Source organism: Aplysia californica, unplaced genomic scaffold, assembly GCF_000002075.1.
Source record: "Aplysia californica isolate F4 #8 unplaced genomic scaffold, AplCal3.0 scaffold00126, whole genome shotgun sequence".
Taxonomy (NCBI): domain Eukaryota; kingdom Metazoa; phylum Mollusca; class Gastropoda; order Aplysiida; family Aplysiidae; genus Aplysia; species Aplysia californica.
The window spans coordinates 1,042,467-1,057,240 of NW_004797396.1; the positions used below are offsets into that span (position 1 = coordinate 1,042,467).

The 14,774-nt window shown below is 40.7% G+C and overlaps 1 protein-coding gene across 1 annotated transcript in view; it reads left to right on the forward strand.

The window, feature by feature from the left end:
- Positions 1 to 566: 566 nt before the first annotated feature.
- Positions 567 to 14,774, forward strand: part of LOC101848195 (kinesin-like protein KIF16B) — a gene marked incomplete at its 5' end in the record, with an annotated part of 47,573 nt that continues 33,365 nt past the window's right edge. The window contains 16 exon segments of the mRNA XM_013081320.2: positions 567 to 689; positions 1,505 to 1,621; positions 2,494 to 2,526; positions 2,928 to 2,980; positions 3,569 to 3,690; positions 4,589 to 4,658; positions 5,549 to 5,621; positions 6,308 to 6,375; positions 8,554 to 8,654; positions 9,374 to 9,493; positions 9,884 to 9,981; positions 10,641 to 10,715; positions 10,965 to 11,012; positions 11,527 to 11,706; positions 12,856 to 12,907; positions 13,827 to 13,964. Of these exon segments, the coding sequence (XP_012936774.1) occupies positions 567 to 689; positions 1,505 to 1,621; positions 2,494 to 2,526; positions 2,928 to 2,980; positions 3,569 to 3,690; positions 4,589 to 4,658; positions 5,549 to 5,621; positions 6,308 to 6,375; positions 8,554 to 8,654; positions 9,374 to 9,493; positions 9,884 to 9,981; positions 10,641 to 10,715; positions 10,965 to 11,012; positions 11,527 to 11,706; positions 12,856 to 12,907; positions 13,827 to 13,964 (1,471 nt within the window).

Below are 14,774 nucleotides of genomic sequence, written 5' to 3' on the forward strand. Positions count from 1 at the left end.
CGCTCGTGTGTGCACACGTTCTCATATTGCTATCACAATATGTAATAATATATAAATTATACTTTTTTGGTTCAGAAGCTGTTGAAAGCACAAAATCAATTTCTTCCAATGTAGGATGAATAAAGAGCATTCCTTTTTCTTTTCTTCGTCTGATTGTCTTCCTATGCAATACATTGTGTATAGACAGGTTTTGTGCTGCTCTATAGGTGACTTGTTGTTTCTTTTATAACATGTGCATGCATTTGTGTTTTGTCAAGAGTTTTTTTTCTGTATTAGTGGGTGGTTGGAGGGCGCAACTGGTTGGTCCTACTGCGGAGATTGTGCATCAGTTGTGTAAGCCATTGATATAGACTTGTTGTACAGTGTAGAACTGTCTGTCTGTCTGTCTGTCTACCTGTCTGTCTGCCTGTCTGTCTACTTGTCTGTGTGTCTGTTTGTCTGCCTGTCTGTCTGTCCGTCCGTCCGTCCGTCCGTCTGTCTGTCTGTCTGTCTGTCTGTCTGTCTGTCTGTCGAGTATCTGGCAACGAGCTGAAGATGAGCTATGTGTTTTATTCTCTGACCTTCAGTCGAGTGAGCATGGAGGTGAGGGAGATTCCGCGCGTGACCACTTCAAGGTCAGAGAGTTCACCTTTGACCACTCCTTCTGGTCGGTCAACGAGAAAGATGGACATTACGCCACACAGACGCAGGTAGCCCTTGGTTCTTGTCCCCGTGGTGTTGACATTGATTGATTTTTAGTTTTACTTCTTTTACTTATAAATATAACTTGTAACAATGAAATTGCATTTATATATGTATAGCTCATATTTACACTCCATAGAATGTTCTATGCGATTTGCAACTAAAATTACCCCTGCAGACCCTAAAACACTGAGAAATATTTTTGGTTCCCAGGAAGCATACAGTGCAAGCTGCACATTGCACACACTCAAACTCTAACAAACTGACAGGATCTTAGATTTCTGCCTGTAGCCAGGTACCCATTCCCACCTGGATGAAGTGAGGGAAATTCGTGTAAAACGCCTTTCCAGAAGACATGTCAGGCTCATGACAGAATTTCAACCCACGACCTTACTGTTGTGAGACCAAGAGTTTAACCAAGTGGTTAATGGTGGCTACGTTTTAAAAAAATCTTTAAGATAAATTTTCTTTTACACAAGATCGAGTAGAATAATTATGAGCATTTCTTTGTTATAGCTATCATCTCCACTTGGAAATAAGCAGGAAGACAATTTAATATTAGCAGGACCAATACAATTTTGTGGTCAGGGGTCTCGAAGGAAATGAAATTGGCTTTGAAATAAAATAAGTTATGATTGACACAGATGACAAAAATAGATTGAAATCAGGGTGACTGTATATTAAAGCCAGGTAAGTAATAAAATTACCCCCCCCAATGGCCCATAGCTAGCAGTTTCAGTAAATTAACCGCAAAGTTTCTGAAACACCATATTTATGTGTATATATAATTGTGTATACTTACACGTGCTGTTGTGTCTGTCAGGTGTTTTCCAGCCTGGGCGAGGATGTGGTCAACTCGGCCTTTGACGGCTACAACGTCTGCATCTTCGCCTACGGTCAGACAGGGTCTGGCAAGACGTACACCATGATGGGTTCAAAGGTCAGTTCAGGAACCTGGGAGATGGACTTGACCCTGGAGCGTACCTGTATAGTGTATTGAGCTAGGGTTGACCTTACTCAAAAGTGTACCTTTGCATTATTATTTTTGAGGTTTTACAGTACAAATTGGCCTACCCATGACCTTTCATCAAAGATTTGGTTTATGTTATGATACTTGTACTGTACAAGTCCAGAACTATACAGCCTGGCCATGACAAACTAGTGTGGCTCATAACTAGGTCAGTGCAAATATTTGTAATAATACTAATAAATAGTATTGGTATAGTGCAAATTTCTGCTCAACAGCAAGCTTTATGTGCTTTACAATCCATATTATTACCTTAGCAGACCTGAGAGTATTCTGAAACAATATCAACTGTTGTGTATGGCTGGGTATTAGTTCACACCTGGGCAAAGTTTGGAAGACTCTTGAATGGTGACTATTCCCAAGGACACAGTGTTGGGCCTGAGCCTTGAACCCTTAGACCCGCAGCATCACCATTACCAATCTGGTAGTCTAACCACTAGACTACCAATGCCTCCTATACTTGTGTTGTTTATCTTGCATATTAGCCAAGACGCCCACTTGTTTTTTGGGAAGCAGTCACAGATAATTTTCTGAAATCTCACAGTTGTAGATGTTGAATTTTTTAAAATGTGGTTTACCTGAGCTGGGTTTTTATTGACGGTGGTTGAGGGGCACCAGTGGTAAGTCCTGCTTCTTTACTTTTCCATAATTGTGTATGTCTTTCTGTCTGTCCTGCTCTTTCCAAGAACTACATCACTTACACTTATTTTGTCAATCATCTTCTCTTTTGTCAAACTAAACTTCATTGCATAGACTAAAACTGAATCTGCTTTCTATTTTTTCAGGAAGATCCTGGCCTCATCCCAAGATATTGCAATGTAAGTATCCAGCCTAAACTGTGTGCTGTTTGTGATAAACTTTCTCTCTGTGCTCGGGGTTCAGCACAGTTACATTCTTATGATAGATTCGCCAATGTAACGTTACAGATATTAATAGGAACAAATTACCGTAACATGAGCCGCAGTGGCTACCTGCTTTATAAACTACTGTTGAGAAATAGCGAGGAAGCGTCTCAGAGGAAAGAGTGAAATTGTGAAGACGATATTTAATATCTTGATAAAGTTTATGAAAAACTGCCCATCTAAAGTTTTGAATTACTTACATGATTCTGAGATTTTTAGAAATTTGAGTCGGTGTGGGAGCTGAATAAGGTTTGGTCAAAGGATGGTCTAAGAATGTTTAATCCATGGTCAATGTACTTGTCTTTTTTCTCCACCAGACGTTGTTCTCCCGACTGACAGATAACAGCGCCTCTTACCAAGTCCATGTCAGGTGAGTCAGTGACTGGGGAGGTGGGAGGAGGAGGGGGGGGAAGGGAGGAGAAAGAGGGAAGGGATGAGGTTGGAGTGGAGGAGGGGGGTCCTCTGTCAATCACCAGTGCCTCCCCTCTGCCACAAAAATGTAGATGGTCTCTGTCAGACCAACTCAGTGTTGAGGAAACTGACTGAGCTTAAAAGCTTCAAAAGCCTGCCTCTTTTTTTTTCCTGAAAAAGAAAATTCAAGTACATTTACAGACTGTTGTCTTCGTAGATTTCTGTTGTCCCGTTCTTATTCTAAAGTGTGCTCTATATCAGTATTGTCTTGGTGTAGACATGATTCAAAAGTTAATCAAGATATCATCACTGTTGCACGAAAAATGAGTATTTTTGTTTGATCCAACTTTTTCAGCGACAAATGAAAATTTGGATCTACATATGATTCAAAGTTAATCAAGATATCATCGCTGTTGCACGAAAAATGAGTATTTTTGTTTGATCCAACTTTTTCAGTGACAAGATGAAAATTTGGATCTACATACAATAAACAAATACATGTTCCAGATGGTTTGACTTATTGTAAATATCCTATGGACTGTTGCAGCTACCTGGAAATCTACAATGAGAAAGTACGCGACCTGCTGAGTTCTGTGTCCACCAACCCCAACAAACCCAGCCACAACCTGAGAGTGAGAGAACACCCACGGGACGGACCCTACGTGCAGGGTGAGCGATGTTTCCTTTTTTGGCTTGCTCAGGATTCGTTGTCCACATAGAATGATTGTTTTACACAGTCTATATTGTCTGTTTTGGCCTAAATTGCTACTATAGCTAAGTTTAGCATTCAAATGACTTTTCATTTTTCATCAATCTGTAAATATCAAACCAATCCGTCCTGTAGCTTTTAAACGGTTGCAATTTCTGACTTTTCCAGTTTACAACTTGCTGTAGATATTCATTATTTCTCAGAGCAAGGAATTAAGACGTAGTTACCACTAGGTCTCAGCTGATGGTACATTTGGACCAAAGAGAAGTGTATATCTGACAGTTGAGGTCGTCGTAATTTGCATGGAAAAAAATCAGGGAATTAACTTAAGAATAAAGAAAGAAGTGAATGGATTTCTTGCACTGTAGTGTGGAAATAGATGCATGCAAGTGTTTTAGTGTTTCCTTTTTGTGTCTTTCCCCAGGACAGTTGCATTTTGTCAACATAAAGACATGCTTACATTTTTTAAGCCATTTTTTTTTTTTTCAAATTGGAAAATGAGGAGAAAGATAGACTATTCCTAAATCTTTAGAACATGGCCATGCTTTCTGATAAAGATTGGCTGCAGTACTTTGCAGCATATTTCTGGATGTTATGTGTTTTCTGTATCTGGAAGTGTTTGAACTTTTGAACATGCTCTCTATGATATCATATTTAGGTCCAAAGTCGAATGATGTATAGGTGTGATTTATTGATGTCTGTCTCAGCTTGTAGGCTTCACAAGGTAAAAAAAAAATCGACCCTTATTGAAATAAAATCTTGAGCAAATTTTAATCAAACTGGAATAAGATGGTCTTTATTAATAAGCAGATGTGTTGTTCTGATGCAAGCATGTGATTTACATTCTCTGCGTCACAGATCTGTCCAAGCACGTTGTGGTGCATTATGATGCTCTGGCTGAGCTCATGGTCAAAGGGAACATGAACAGGTGAGGGTGTGTTATGAGAGAGAGAGAGAGAGCGCACAGGGAGAGAGAGAGAGAGAGCGCACAGGGAGAGAGAGAGAGCGCGCACAGGGAGAGAGAGAGAGAGCGCACAGAGAGAGAGAGAGAGCGCACAGAGAGAGAGAGAGTGCACAGAGAGAGAGAGCGCAGAGAGAGAGAGCGCACAGAGAGAGAGCGCGCACAGAGAGAGAGAGAGAGAGAGAGAGAGAGCGCGCATAGAGAGAGAGAGAGTGCGCACAGAGAGAGAGAGAGAGCGCAGAGAGAGAGAGAGAACACACAGAGAGAGAGGGTGGGGGGGGGGGGGGAGACAGACTGGCTGAGATACAGAGAAAGTGACTTTGGGTAGATATAGATGTGCTTGTGTGTTGTGTTAATATTTTGTGTATGAAATAAAAGCTCACTGTTTATTTTTATTTTTAAATGAAAAATTAATATAGTATATTTTCTGTAATTTTATGTTAATTTTTTGTTTGTCAGTGGTGAACTGTTGTTTACTTCTGAAAGTCATTGCGTAGTAATGTAATTCACAGTATTTTGTATGAGAACAAAATATAAGTAATTCTGGGATTTTGAAAACCTTTCTTTCTATTTAGCTATCCTGTTTTTTGTCCCTTCATATGAAGTCCACGAACCTCTGCTTCGGTAATACTATTTCATGGTAGAGATTCAGTCTGCTGATGGTTGGAGGGCACCGCTGATCGGTTTTTCTTTTTTCTTTCCCTCTGTAGTTTCGATGTGTTTGTCAGTCTTACTTTTTATTTTAGTGGACCTCAAAAAGTATTTCCGTTTGATAGTTCCTTTTGTTGAGGCATTGGGCGTTTCTGCTCTGTCGTGTGGTCTGTTTAGTCACTTGTTTGTCATGTTTCCTCTCTCAGAACGACAGCGTCCACCAACATGAACGACGTCAGCAGTCGGTCGCACGCCATCTTCACAATAACATTCACACAGGTGAGCCCTGGGGTGTCCTCAAAAAGTCTACACGTTGTGGAGATACTGCTTGTTTCTGTGCTTAGTGAGTTATGAAATAGAATATATACCATAGGTGTGTCTTCACAGTGTGAGAAATAATAACTCCAAATTTTGTTACTTCTTAGTAAAGCAGGGCAGAGTTACTCATTTTTCTTGTGGCAGAAAAGATATTCATTTTTGCTGAAAGTTATTAAAATGTGTGTCCGTGCTGTAAATGAATAGATCTGAATTCATTTCAGCACAGACGTAGCTTCAGTGAGCTGAAAGAGTAGAATCATGTTTTTCCCTTCATCAAGCCTTGAAGTAGTGCGTTTTTCTCTATCAAGACGTTTGTATTGTAGTCTCTCATCTGTTTTGGCATGTTTTATTTCATCACTCTCTACCTTCCCAGCTCCCCAACCTCTTTCCTCAAACTCCCTCTTCCACACACACCACCTATACACTTCATAGCATGTTGAAACATGTCCCCTCACATACAGGTATACTGATCCTAACTTCTTAACTCTCATCTGACCATGCAGACTTAAACACGCACACACACACATACACTTGCGCACTATCTCTCACGCATATACACATATAAACACACACACACATGCACACACACTCACACACACACACACACACCATCCACGCTCCCCTCAACAACCTACATCTATCAACAGGCACGGTTCATGGACGGGTTACCCAGTGAGAGACAGAGCAAGATAAACCTGGTGGACTTGGCAGGCAGGTCAGTGGTTAAGCTGGTCATCTGCTGGACATTCAATCTGCAGTTGGGGGGGGGGGGAGATACATTTGTGTTCAGGGAGTACTGTCGTTCAATATATTGTGGTCATCAGAAAACAGAGTCACATGTTATGGTCGGTCACCCAGCCAGATCTACAGAAAACACTTCAGTGTGAATTAAACTGTGGAAAGTTTATTAAGTTGAAAACCTCAGTAGTATGCTAAGCTGTTACTTCTGGCATTATTGTGGTTTTGACGTAGTTTGCAGAGGCAATAAAAGTGTCCCGACTATGTGTATAGCACGGCGCACTGGCGGTGGAATTTTAGTTGCCGCGGGGGGTTCTCCGCCGGGCGCCTTATCACGTCGGGATCACGGGGGTCAGCTCCCTGTTGCCGCTCTGTCTGGGCCGACTTGATTTTTGGTTACTTTTCAACGTACAATTTTAGGTGTATCCCTGCATTTATGGTAATTCTCATTTAGTGCACCCAAAGCATGCGTTTCTGCTCTTGAGACTCAAAAAAGAACGGACGTTGTAACTTGTCTGGTTATTTCGTTAGACGCGCTGAAGTCGGCAATTCTAAATTGTAATTTTTTTTTTACTAGCATGACTGAGAAAAAATCAATGTAAAAAAAGACCTCGACAAAATCTGTCAAACTTTTGGAACATGAACGACATAGCATTGGTGCAGATACTCTGAAAAGATGCTATCTGCGCATATAATAGAAAGCTGTAATTTTGCAACTTTATCCATCGGGCACACAATTCGCTATGAAGTAATTCCTCCAAATACAACTTTATGTGTCTAATATAATCGTGAATATTTGCATATTTTCTCGAAAGTTTATAAAAGTTACCATGAAGTTCCTTTCTGAAAAGTACAAATCGATTTTAGTGCCAAAATACATCTTCAATGTAATACACGAACAGTATTTGTTACACTCCAGAAATTCCTTACTTTTCTTAACACGTTAAGTATAGGTTTTGTAAGTTGACTGAATAATAGGGATGACTTCTCATAATTGGGTTGTAAGAATAATTTCTAGCTTTCCAGGGACACTGAATCAGCTCTAGACTTTTCCAGCTTTATTTTTCGTTTCTATAATGACCATTTGCAATAACTGACAATGTGACTGATTTCTTTACATTCATAATTGTGTCCGCGCATATTTCCAACACAAAAAGTAAGAATGAATGTGTTAGCTGTCATTATTTTTTATTCCATACAAGAAGTTTATCTCTACCCATGTATTTCCACGGTTTTGTGGGGGTTTTTAATCGCTTATATCTTTTTAGTTGTATACAGGCTGCCACAGACACAGCATGATTCATGAACAAACGCAGAGTAACTTTCTCTTGTTTAATAGTAAAATAAGAGCTAACGCTGATCGTCTGTAGTGAAAATATGCAGATGTGCATCTTTTTTTCTCTTATAACTTGACTATTACTACTCGCGCAGATTTAAGATTTCTCATGATAAAAGACATGATATTCGTAGTCAGTTTAAAACAGATTTTGGAGAGATTTGTCGTGCCTTTTAAAAATTAACAATCATTTATTCATAAGTTTGTAACTAAAATCGGACAAATTGGGTACTCTACAAACACTTGTCTAGAACAAAAACTAAGACACAGAAATTAACCATTCTAACGCAGAATAAATCTCAAGACATTGAGCTTTTAGTACATCCGTGAAATGGTTTTCTGTGTGGGATGGGGAAGAAGTTATATCGTTTTAAACATAGTCAAAAATGTGAACTTTCTAACCGACACCGGCAAACAAAGTAGCTTCAGGGCTCATTAACCTCGTGACCCCGAGCCGGGGAGCTCCAACAGGCTGCTGAGTCACGCTAACTAAAGGTAACAGAATTGGGCGAAAAGTGACTCCGCGATAGCGTTACAAATACAGTCAAACATACCCATACGACCACCTAACCAAAGTAATCACCTAAGACAACCTCCCCATTGTATAGGAGAAAAGAGATTGTATTAGAGTGGCTGTCTGAAGTGGATGTCTAAGACATTTAGAACAGGATTGACTGTATTATAACATTAAAGAAATGTACACAATTTATGTACGCACTAAAGTACCACAAACTATAATGTTCTTTATATACATGGGATGTAGTCAGCACTGAGTGTTCTGTATGTATTCTGTACCTGGTGTTGTGTGTCTCTGTGCAGTGAGCGAGCAGATGCCACTGGAGCGACCGGTCAGCGTCTCAAGGAAGGAGGCAGCATCAACAAGTCACTGGTCAGCCTGGGAAATGTCATCTCGCTTCTCGGTGAGTCTGAATTGCTTCTCTCGGTTATGGAGAGTACAGTGAAAATAAGATTGAAAATTAGAACTAAAAAGTACAATACATTTTTATTGGAGAATGAAAATAGGATAGAAATAAAATTTCACTTTTATAGGAATGAAAATAAGGTAAGACATAAAATGTAAGTTTTATCAGAATAAAAATACTGTAAAGATAACATACTGTTCAGTGTTTTTATATGAATGAAAATAAGATAAAGGTAAAATGTGTAAGGATTATTATTGTGTGTAGCTCAAGGACAGACCTGATTTACCTGTAAACAGTGATGTAATCTGGACAGCGAATACTCTCAAACAGAACTTTTCATTCTGCATCTAATGTTTCACCTCTTGCATTATTTTTTCTTTGATTTATTTAAGATATCCATGTTTGATACTTGGAATAATTATTTTTACCACATTGCTTGTACAAAATATATTTGCATGTGGAGTCATCGGTACAGTTTGGTTTTAAAAAAAAAAAAGAAAAGAAATTCATGAATATATAAAACTTAGTTGGAATGTTTGGCTAGGCACTGAAATTTGCTGGAATAAATTCAGATTTCAGGAGGTACAAGACATTTGTTCTTATTGAAGTTGCAGTGATATTATTGTAACAGTATTGTAGCTGTGATGTTTTTTTATTTAAAGTTTGAAACGCCCACTCATGCAGTTATTTTTGTGTACCTTCTGCTTGTGTTGTAGCGGAGCGGTCGGAGAACGGCAACAAGGGCCGTAACGCATACATCCCGTATCGGGACTCGGTCCTTACGTGGCTGCTCAAGGATAGCCTCGGAGGAAATGCCAAGACCATCATGATTGCCAGTAAGTCAGCTTGGATGTGTGTTGGAGGGGGGGGGGGGGGTTCTTCTCTCTGTGTAGAGCAGGAGACTCAAACTCCAAATTACCCGAGGGCAGCTGGAGGCGGGGTCTGGATGAGTCTTGGCCATATCAAGTATTCCACAAAGAATAAAAAGGTTTCAAGTTGGGTTTTTTTTATAATGCGCAATGTTCTAATCTTCTCAATCTTTATTAATTGCAGTTCAGAACTAATGTTTTTCCTCTTAAAGGAGTGTGGGAGAAAAATGTGCAAGCTGCACTTCTACTAAACTGATGTCAAGTAGGGGTCGCAAAATCTTCTCTTTATTTGGTCTTGTCAGATCCCTGTTGCTCATCATGATTGACTCATGCATTATTTGATTCTCATCCACACAGCTATCTCCCCGGCTGATGTCAACTATGGAGAGACTCTGAGCACACTGCGCTACGCCAACAGAGCCAAGAACATCATCAACAGACCCACGGTCAACGAGGTCAGTGGAGGTCTTCACACACACACGTGTACTCAACCACTTACCCACCCACACAAACACACACACTCACACACACACACACGCACACACACACACACACACACACACACACACAAACACACACACACACACGCACACACACACACACACACACTTTCATGCACACACACTCTCCACCCGCACACACACAGGGCTCTTCCCCCCACCCTACCCCCTCTCTACCATCCCATGCCTTCTGGTTGGTTAAAAATACATGTCTCCTTTAGAAGGGGGAGGGGGGAATAGGAGGTGGGCTCCCTCCCAGATTGTGCTCATCTTTTTACTAAATCACAAGCTGCCTTGTGGGAAATTGACTCACATGTTAATTGTTGATGAGCTGTTAATTCAATTGGTATCATGCTGGGCTATGCTATGAATGGCCCTTGTTTGGATCTCCAACAGGACAATCTTGAACTTACGTTGTTTTAAAGTTTCAAGGCTGTTTGCTTAGTTTGGCCCTTTGTGAGGTAATGTTAAATTGGAAGTTCCAGCCTCTTAGATAAATTTCTGGTATTAAAAAGAGTGTTTATTCCATACAATTGCCAATTTTTGTCACATATATCACATGCATGTGTTACCTTGAGCAAATGTTGACCTGGTCATGTGTTCCCTCTATTCAGGATCCGAACGTGAGACTGATCAGGGAGCTGCGAGAGGAGATCGCTCGTCTCAAGTCACTTCTAGATGGCGCTCCGGTAAGTTGCTCATTCATGGGTTGAAGGAAAATTGTAGGGATTTGTTCTTTTTGACGAGTAATCAAATATGCCGGCAGTCAAATGAATCTCGACTATTTTGATGGTTTGTACATTACTTTGTGTTCTTTACTTTTCAAGATATTAAAATGTTTTCCATTGATAGAGAGATGCTCTGTGGACACTTCAGCTCCACAATGTTTTCCATTGTTCTCATCTGTATGTTTATGTCTGTCCTTTTTTAATTTGCAGGACATTTCACCAAGAGACCAAGAGAAACTTCACGAAAAGGAAGCTAGGGTAAGTTGCAGACATCAGTGTGTTTTAGATGATTTTAGCAATGTGTATTGTTATTGATTAACATTTTTGGGTGGAGATATGTCTCCCATCCTGCAGGGATTGGTCATGACAGGCAGGTCAGAGTGTTGAGGCGCACTGGTTTAAAAATTATATAAATTGTATCTGTAGGGGAGGGGGTAGGGGATAGTATTAAGTATTTACTACTAAATTAGAACAAAGACTTCCACTGAATGTTGCCTTGTTCATTACATTTCGTCTCTGTCAGGTCTCAGTTTCTGTTTGTCCTCTCTGCTTTTCTCCAGTTGTGAGAAAAAATGTTCATCTCTTGGTACGCAGAAAAAGTTAATGATAAGAGGTTTAGCCTACCCTTGTGTTTTTTCAGAACTAGAAGTTGTACATGCGACAGAAAACGGTTTGTTGAAGCCAGCCTCCAGATGTAAAGATATACGAATGGAAAAACAAAGACCAATTCACCACTATGCGCATTTGTTTCTCTCTCTGCCTTTTTATCCAGATCAAAGTTTTGACGGAGGAGTGGGCCGAGAAGTGGAAAGAGTCGGCCAACCTGCTGCAGGACAAAAACCTGGCACTGCGCCAGGAAGGTCTCGGGGTCATCCTGGACTCAACGTTGCCACATCTCATCGGCATTGATGATGACGTTCTCAGCACGGGCATCAAGTTGTATCACCTCAAGGTCAGCTGGCTTCTCACTTTGTCTCGTCATTTGATTACATATTTTAAAATCAGACTACCCTTGCGTGGGTCGGGAAAAGTTTGGAAAAAATTTGAAATTGTTTACGTTTGCCACCCCTTGCAACTGGACACACTCTCAGGAAGTCAAACAGCTGCATTACAAGAAAAGTGTTAGATTGGAACCCACAGGGTAAAAGATCAAGGAGAAGGCCTCGTGGAACCTGGAGAAGAGTCACGGAAATGGATGTACAGAAAAGTAGGAAGACGTGGAGTGAAATCAAGCGACTAGCCCAGGATAGGGAAAGGTGGAGATATTTTGTTCGTGGCCTATATCCTGACCCAGGGTGAGAAAGACAATGATGATGACCCCTTGCAACATTGTAAGGTTATTTAAGAGGTGGGACTTTCAACCTTAACTTCCATCTTCAATAGGACTGAGCCAAATGAGAAAATTCAGGTCGCGGCCCCCATGTGCTTTTTCGGCCTACTTTTATTAAATGCTAGGGATGAAGATGACGAATTATTTCCAAATTTTTGGTCACTCTATGCGAGGAGTTGGGAATGAGGGATCATCGCCAACATAAATAATCATCCTCATGCTCTCCATCACAATTACCATTACCGTCACCATCGCCAACAACATCATCATCATCATCACCATCATCATCATCATTACCGACTCAACATCCTCATGCTCACCATCACAATTACCATTACCGTCACCATCGCCAACAACATCATCATCATCATCACCATCATCATCATCATCACCGGGGGGGGGAATAATAATTCAGGTCAAGTTTCTTTCCCAAGGACACAATGTCAGACTCTGAGCCCACTGACCACCACACCCTCTCAGTTCGGAGTCGGGTAGCCAAATCACTGGACCATATCTAACATTATAATATCAAACATCTATTACCACAAAATTTACTTTGTAGTTAGACTAGACTTTCCGAAAACATCAGAGTATGTTGGTTTTAATTTAGAAAAATAAGTAACTTCATTTTTTAAAAATCTCTCACTGTGTAATAATGAGTCAAGCGGAGTCACTCATTTTTCTAATGACAGCGGTGCTATGGATGTTTGTTTACTTTGTTGGGGGTGTAAACTCATGTTCCTTATTTCCTCATTTTCTTCCTGGCTATAGGAGGGCATCACAAAGATTGGCTCTGAGGAATCTGAAGAACAACAGGACATCAGTGAGTCAGATAGCCAGAAGTTGTTGTTGTTGTTGCTGTTGTTGCTGTTGTTGCTGTTGTTGTTGTTTTGTGTGTGTTGTTGTTGTTGTTGTTGCTGTTGTTGTTGTTGTTGTTATTGTTGTTGCTGTTGTTGTTGTTTTGTGTGTGTTGTTGTGTGTATGTGTGTGGAAGCTGACTGCGTCATTGCTGCTGTGTAGCCCCAGGGCCACCATCTTCTTTGGTTGGCGAGTAAGGCAACACAACCCTCCACAGTCCTCTCCAAACTGTTGCCACGGTTTGTGCTCAGTGGCTCAGTGGCTGGGTTTTTCTGGAGCTAATGTGCCAGGTCTTTTGTTGTTGTTGTTGTTGTTGTATGGTTGTTTTTGTTGTGGTGATTGTTGTTGTTGTTTTATGGTTGTTTTTGTTGTGGTTGTTGTTGTTGTTGTCAGGTGTTGTCCCAGGGTTGGGGTAGATGTGCCATGACTCCTTAAACCAATCTGTACCTCACCACTGTTGTTTCCTTCTGTACCTCACCTCTGTTGTTTCATTCTGTACCTCACCACTGTTGTTCACTCCTCCAACCTTCTGCCTTCTCTCCATTCTTTTATATCGTCTCTTTATTGAGAACTTGTGGCCTGGTCTGTGTCGTTATTTACAATAATAAACTGTGACCTTGAGGTTATGTTATTGTTAAGAATATAGACTAAGAAGATGAAAGATGATACTTGTAGAGAAGTTGCTGATATTGATATTGAGTAATGTGTTGAAAATATGAACTGGTAGACAAAGAAGAAGAAAGTAATTGTGATAGAGCCAAAGCAGCCAGCCTCCCAAGTGATCAAAGTTGTCTTGTTATGGGCGTGAAACATTTTTTTCAATCAGCATTGTACAAACGTGTCATCTCTCACTTTTCCTGTTGCTCACTCATCTGTTCTTGCAGTTATCGCGGGGCCGGAGGTCACCACAGAACACTGCGTGATTGAACACCAGGACGGCAGCGTCTTCCTTCACCCCATAGAGGGCGCTCTCTGTGCCGTCAACGGACACGCCATAGGCGAGCCCACCAAACTTACACAAGGTGAGACTAAGTGAGGATGTCATTGTTTCAAGAGATAAAGAGAGAAACAAGATGAAAGTGAAACATTTGAATTGACCAGCGTATGAAAAGTAAGATTTTAACTTATAAAAACTGACTTTTATGTTGAAGCTGTTTCCAGTGTTTCCAGTTAGCTTACCCCATAAAGGTAAAATAACGATGATGATAATAGTAATAATAATAATAATAGATCATCTGTCAAAGTCTGATGATGACCAGTGCATCTGCAGAAGAGTATATTTCTAAAGCAAAATAGAAGGATAAGGATTAAGATGTTTTGTGGTTTCTTCTATGTCCAGTGACACCAGTGTTTTGTCAGCAAAAGGTTTGCAACATTCTGAGCATTTAAAAGCTTCATTTCCACTTTTGGATGTGCTCAGCTTGCGGGATTTCTCTTGGCTTCAGCATTTCTAATTTGTGAAGCCTTAATGATTTGCTGCCCTCTGTGATTGTTGCTCTCCTACTGGGTCTTCCAGGAACTAGACTCTCCCATGTCAAGGGTTTAATGTTGAAGTCTTTCAGAGACCTGCTCAGGGTGTTTTTGTAGCACTTTAAGGGTAGAAAGTGACTTTAACATGTTGAGATTTTTTAACTATGTCACTTCACACAGTGAGGGGAGTGTGAGTGCTAGATGTGGACAGAACTGACCACCGGGCAGCGTGTGAGTCTATTTTCCTGTTGTAGTAGGTGGTGTTGTTTGTCACAGCAGAGAATAGTTTTTGTGCTGTGCTGGTCTCCGTTGTCTGTCCTTGATGATCCCGTCTGGCTGGTGAGGCCAGTCGGGGAAGAAAA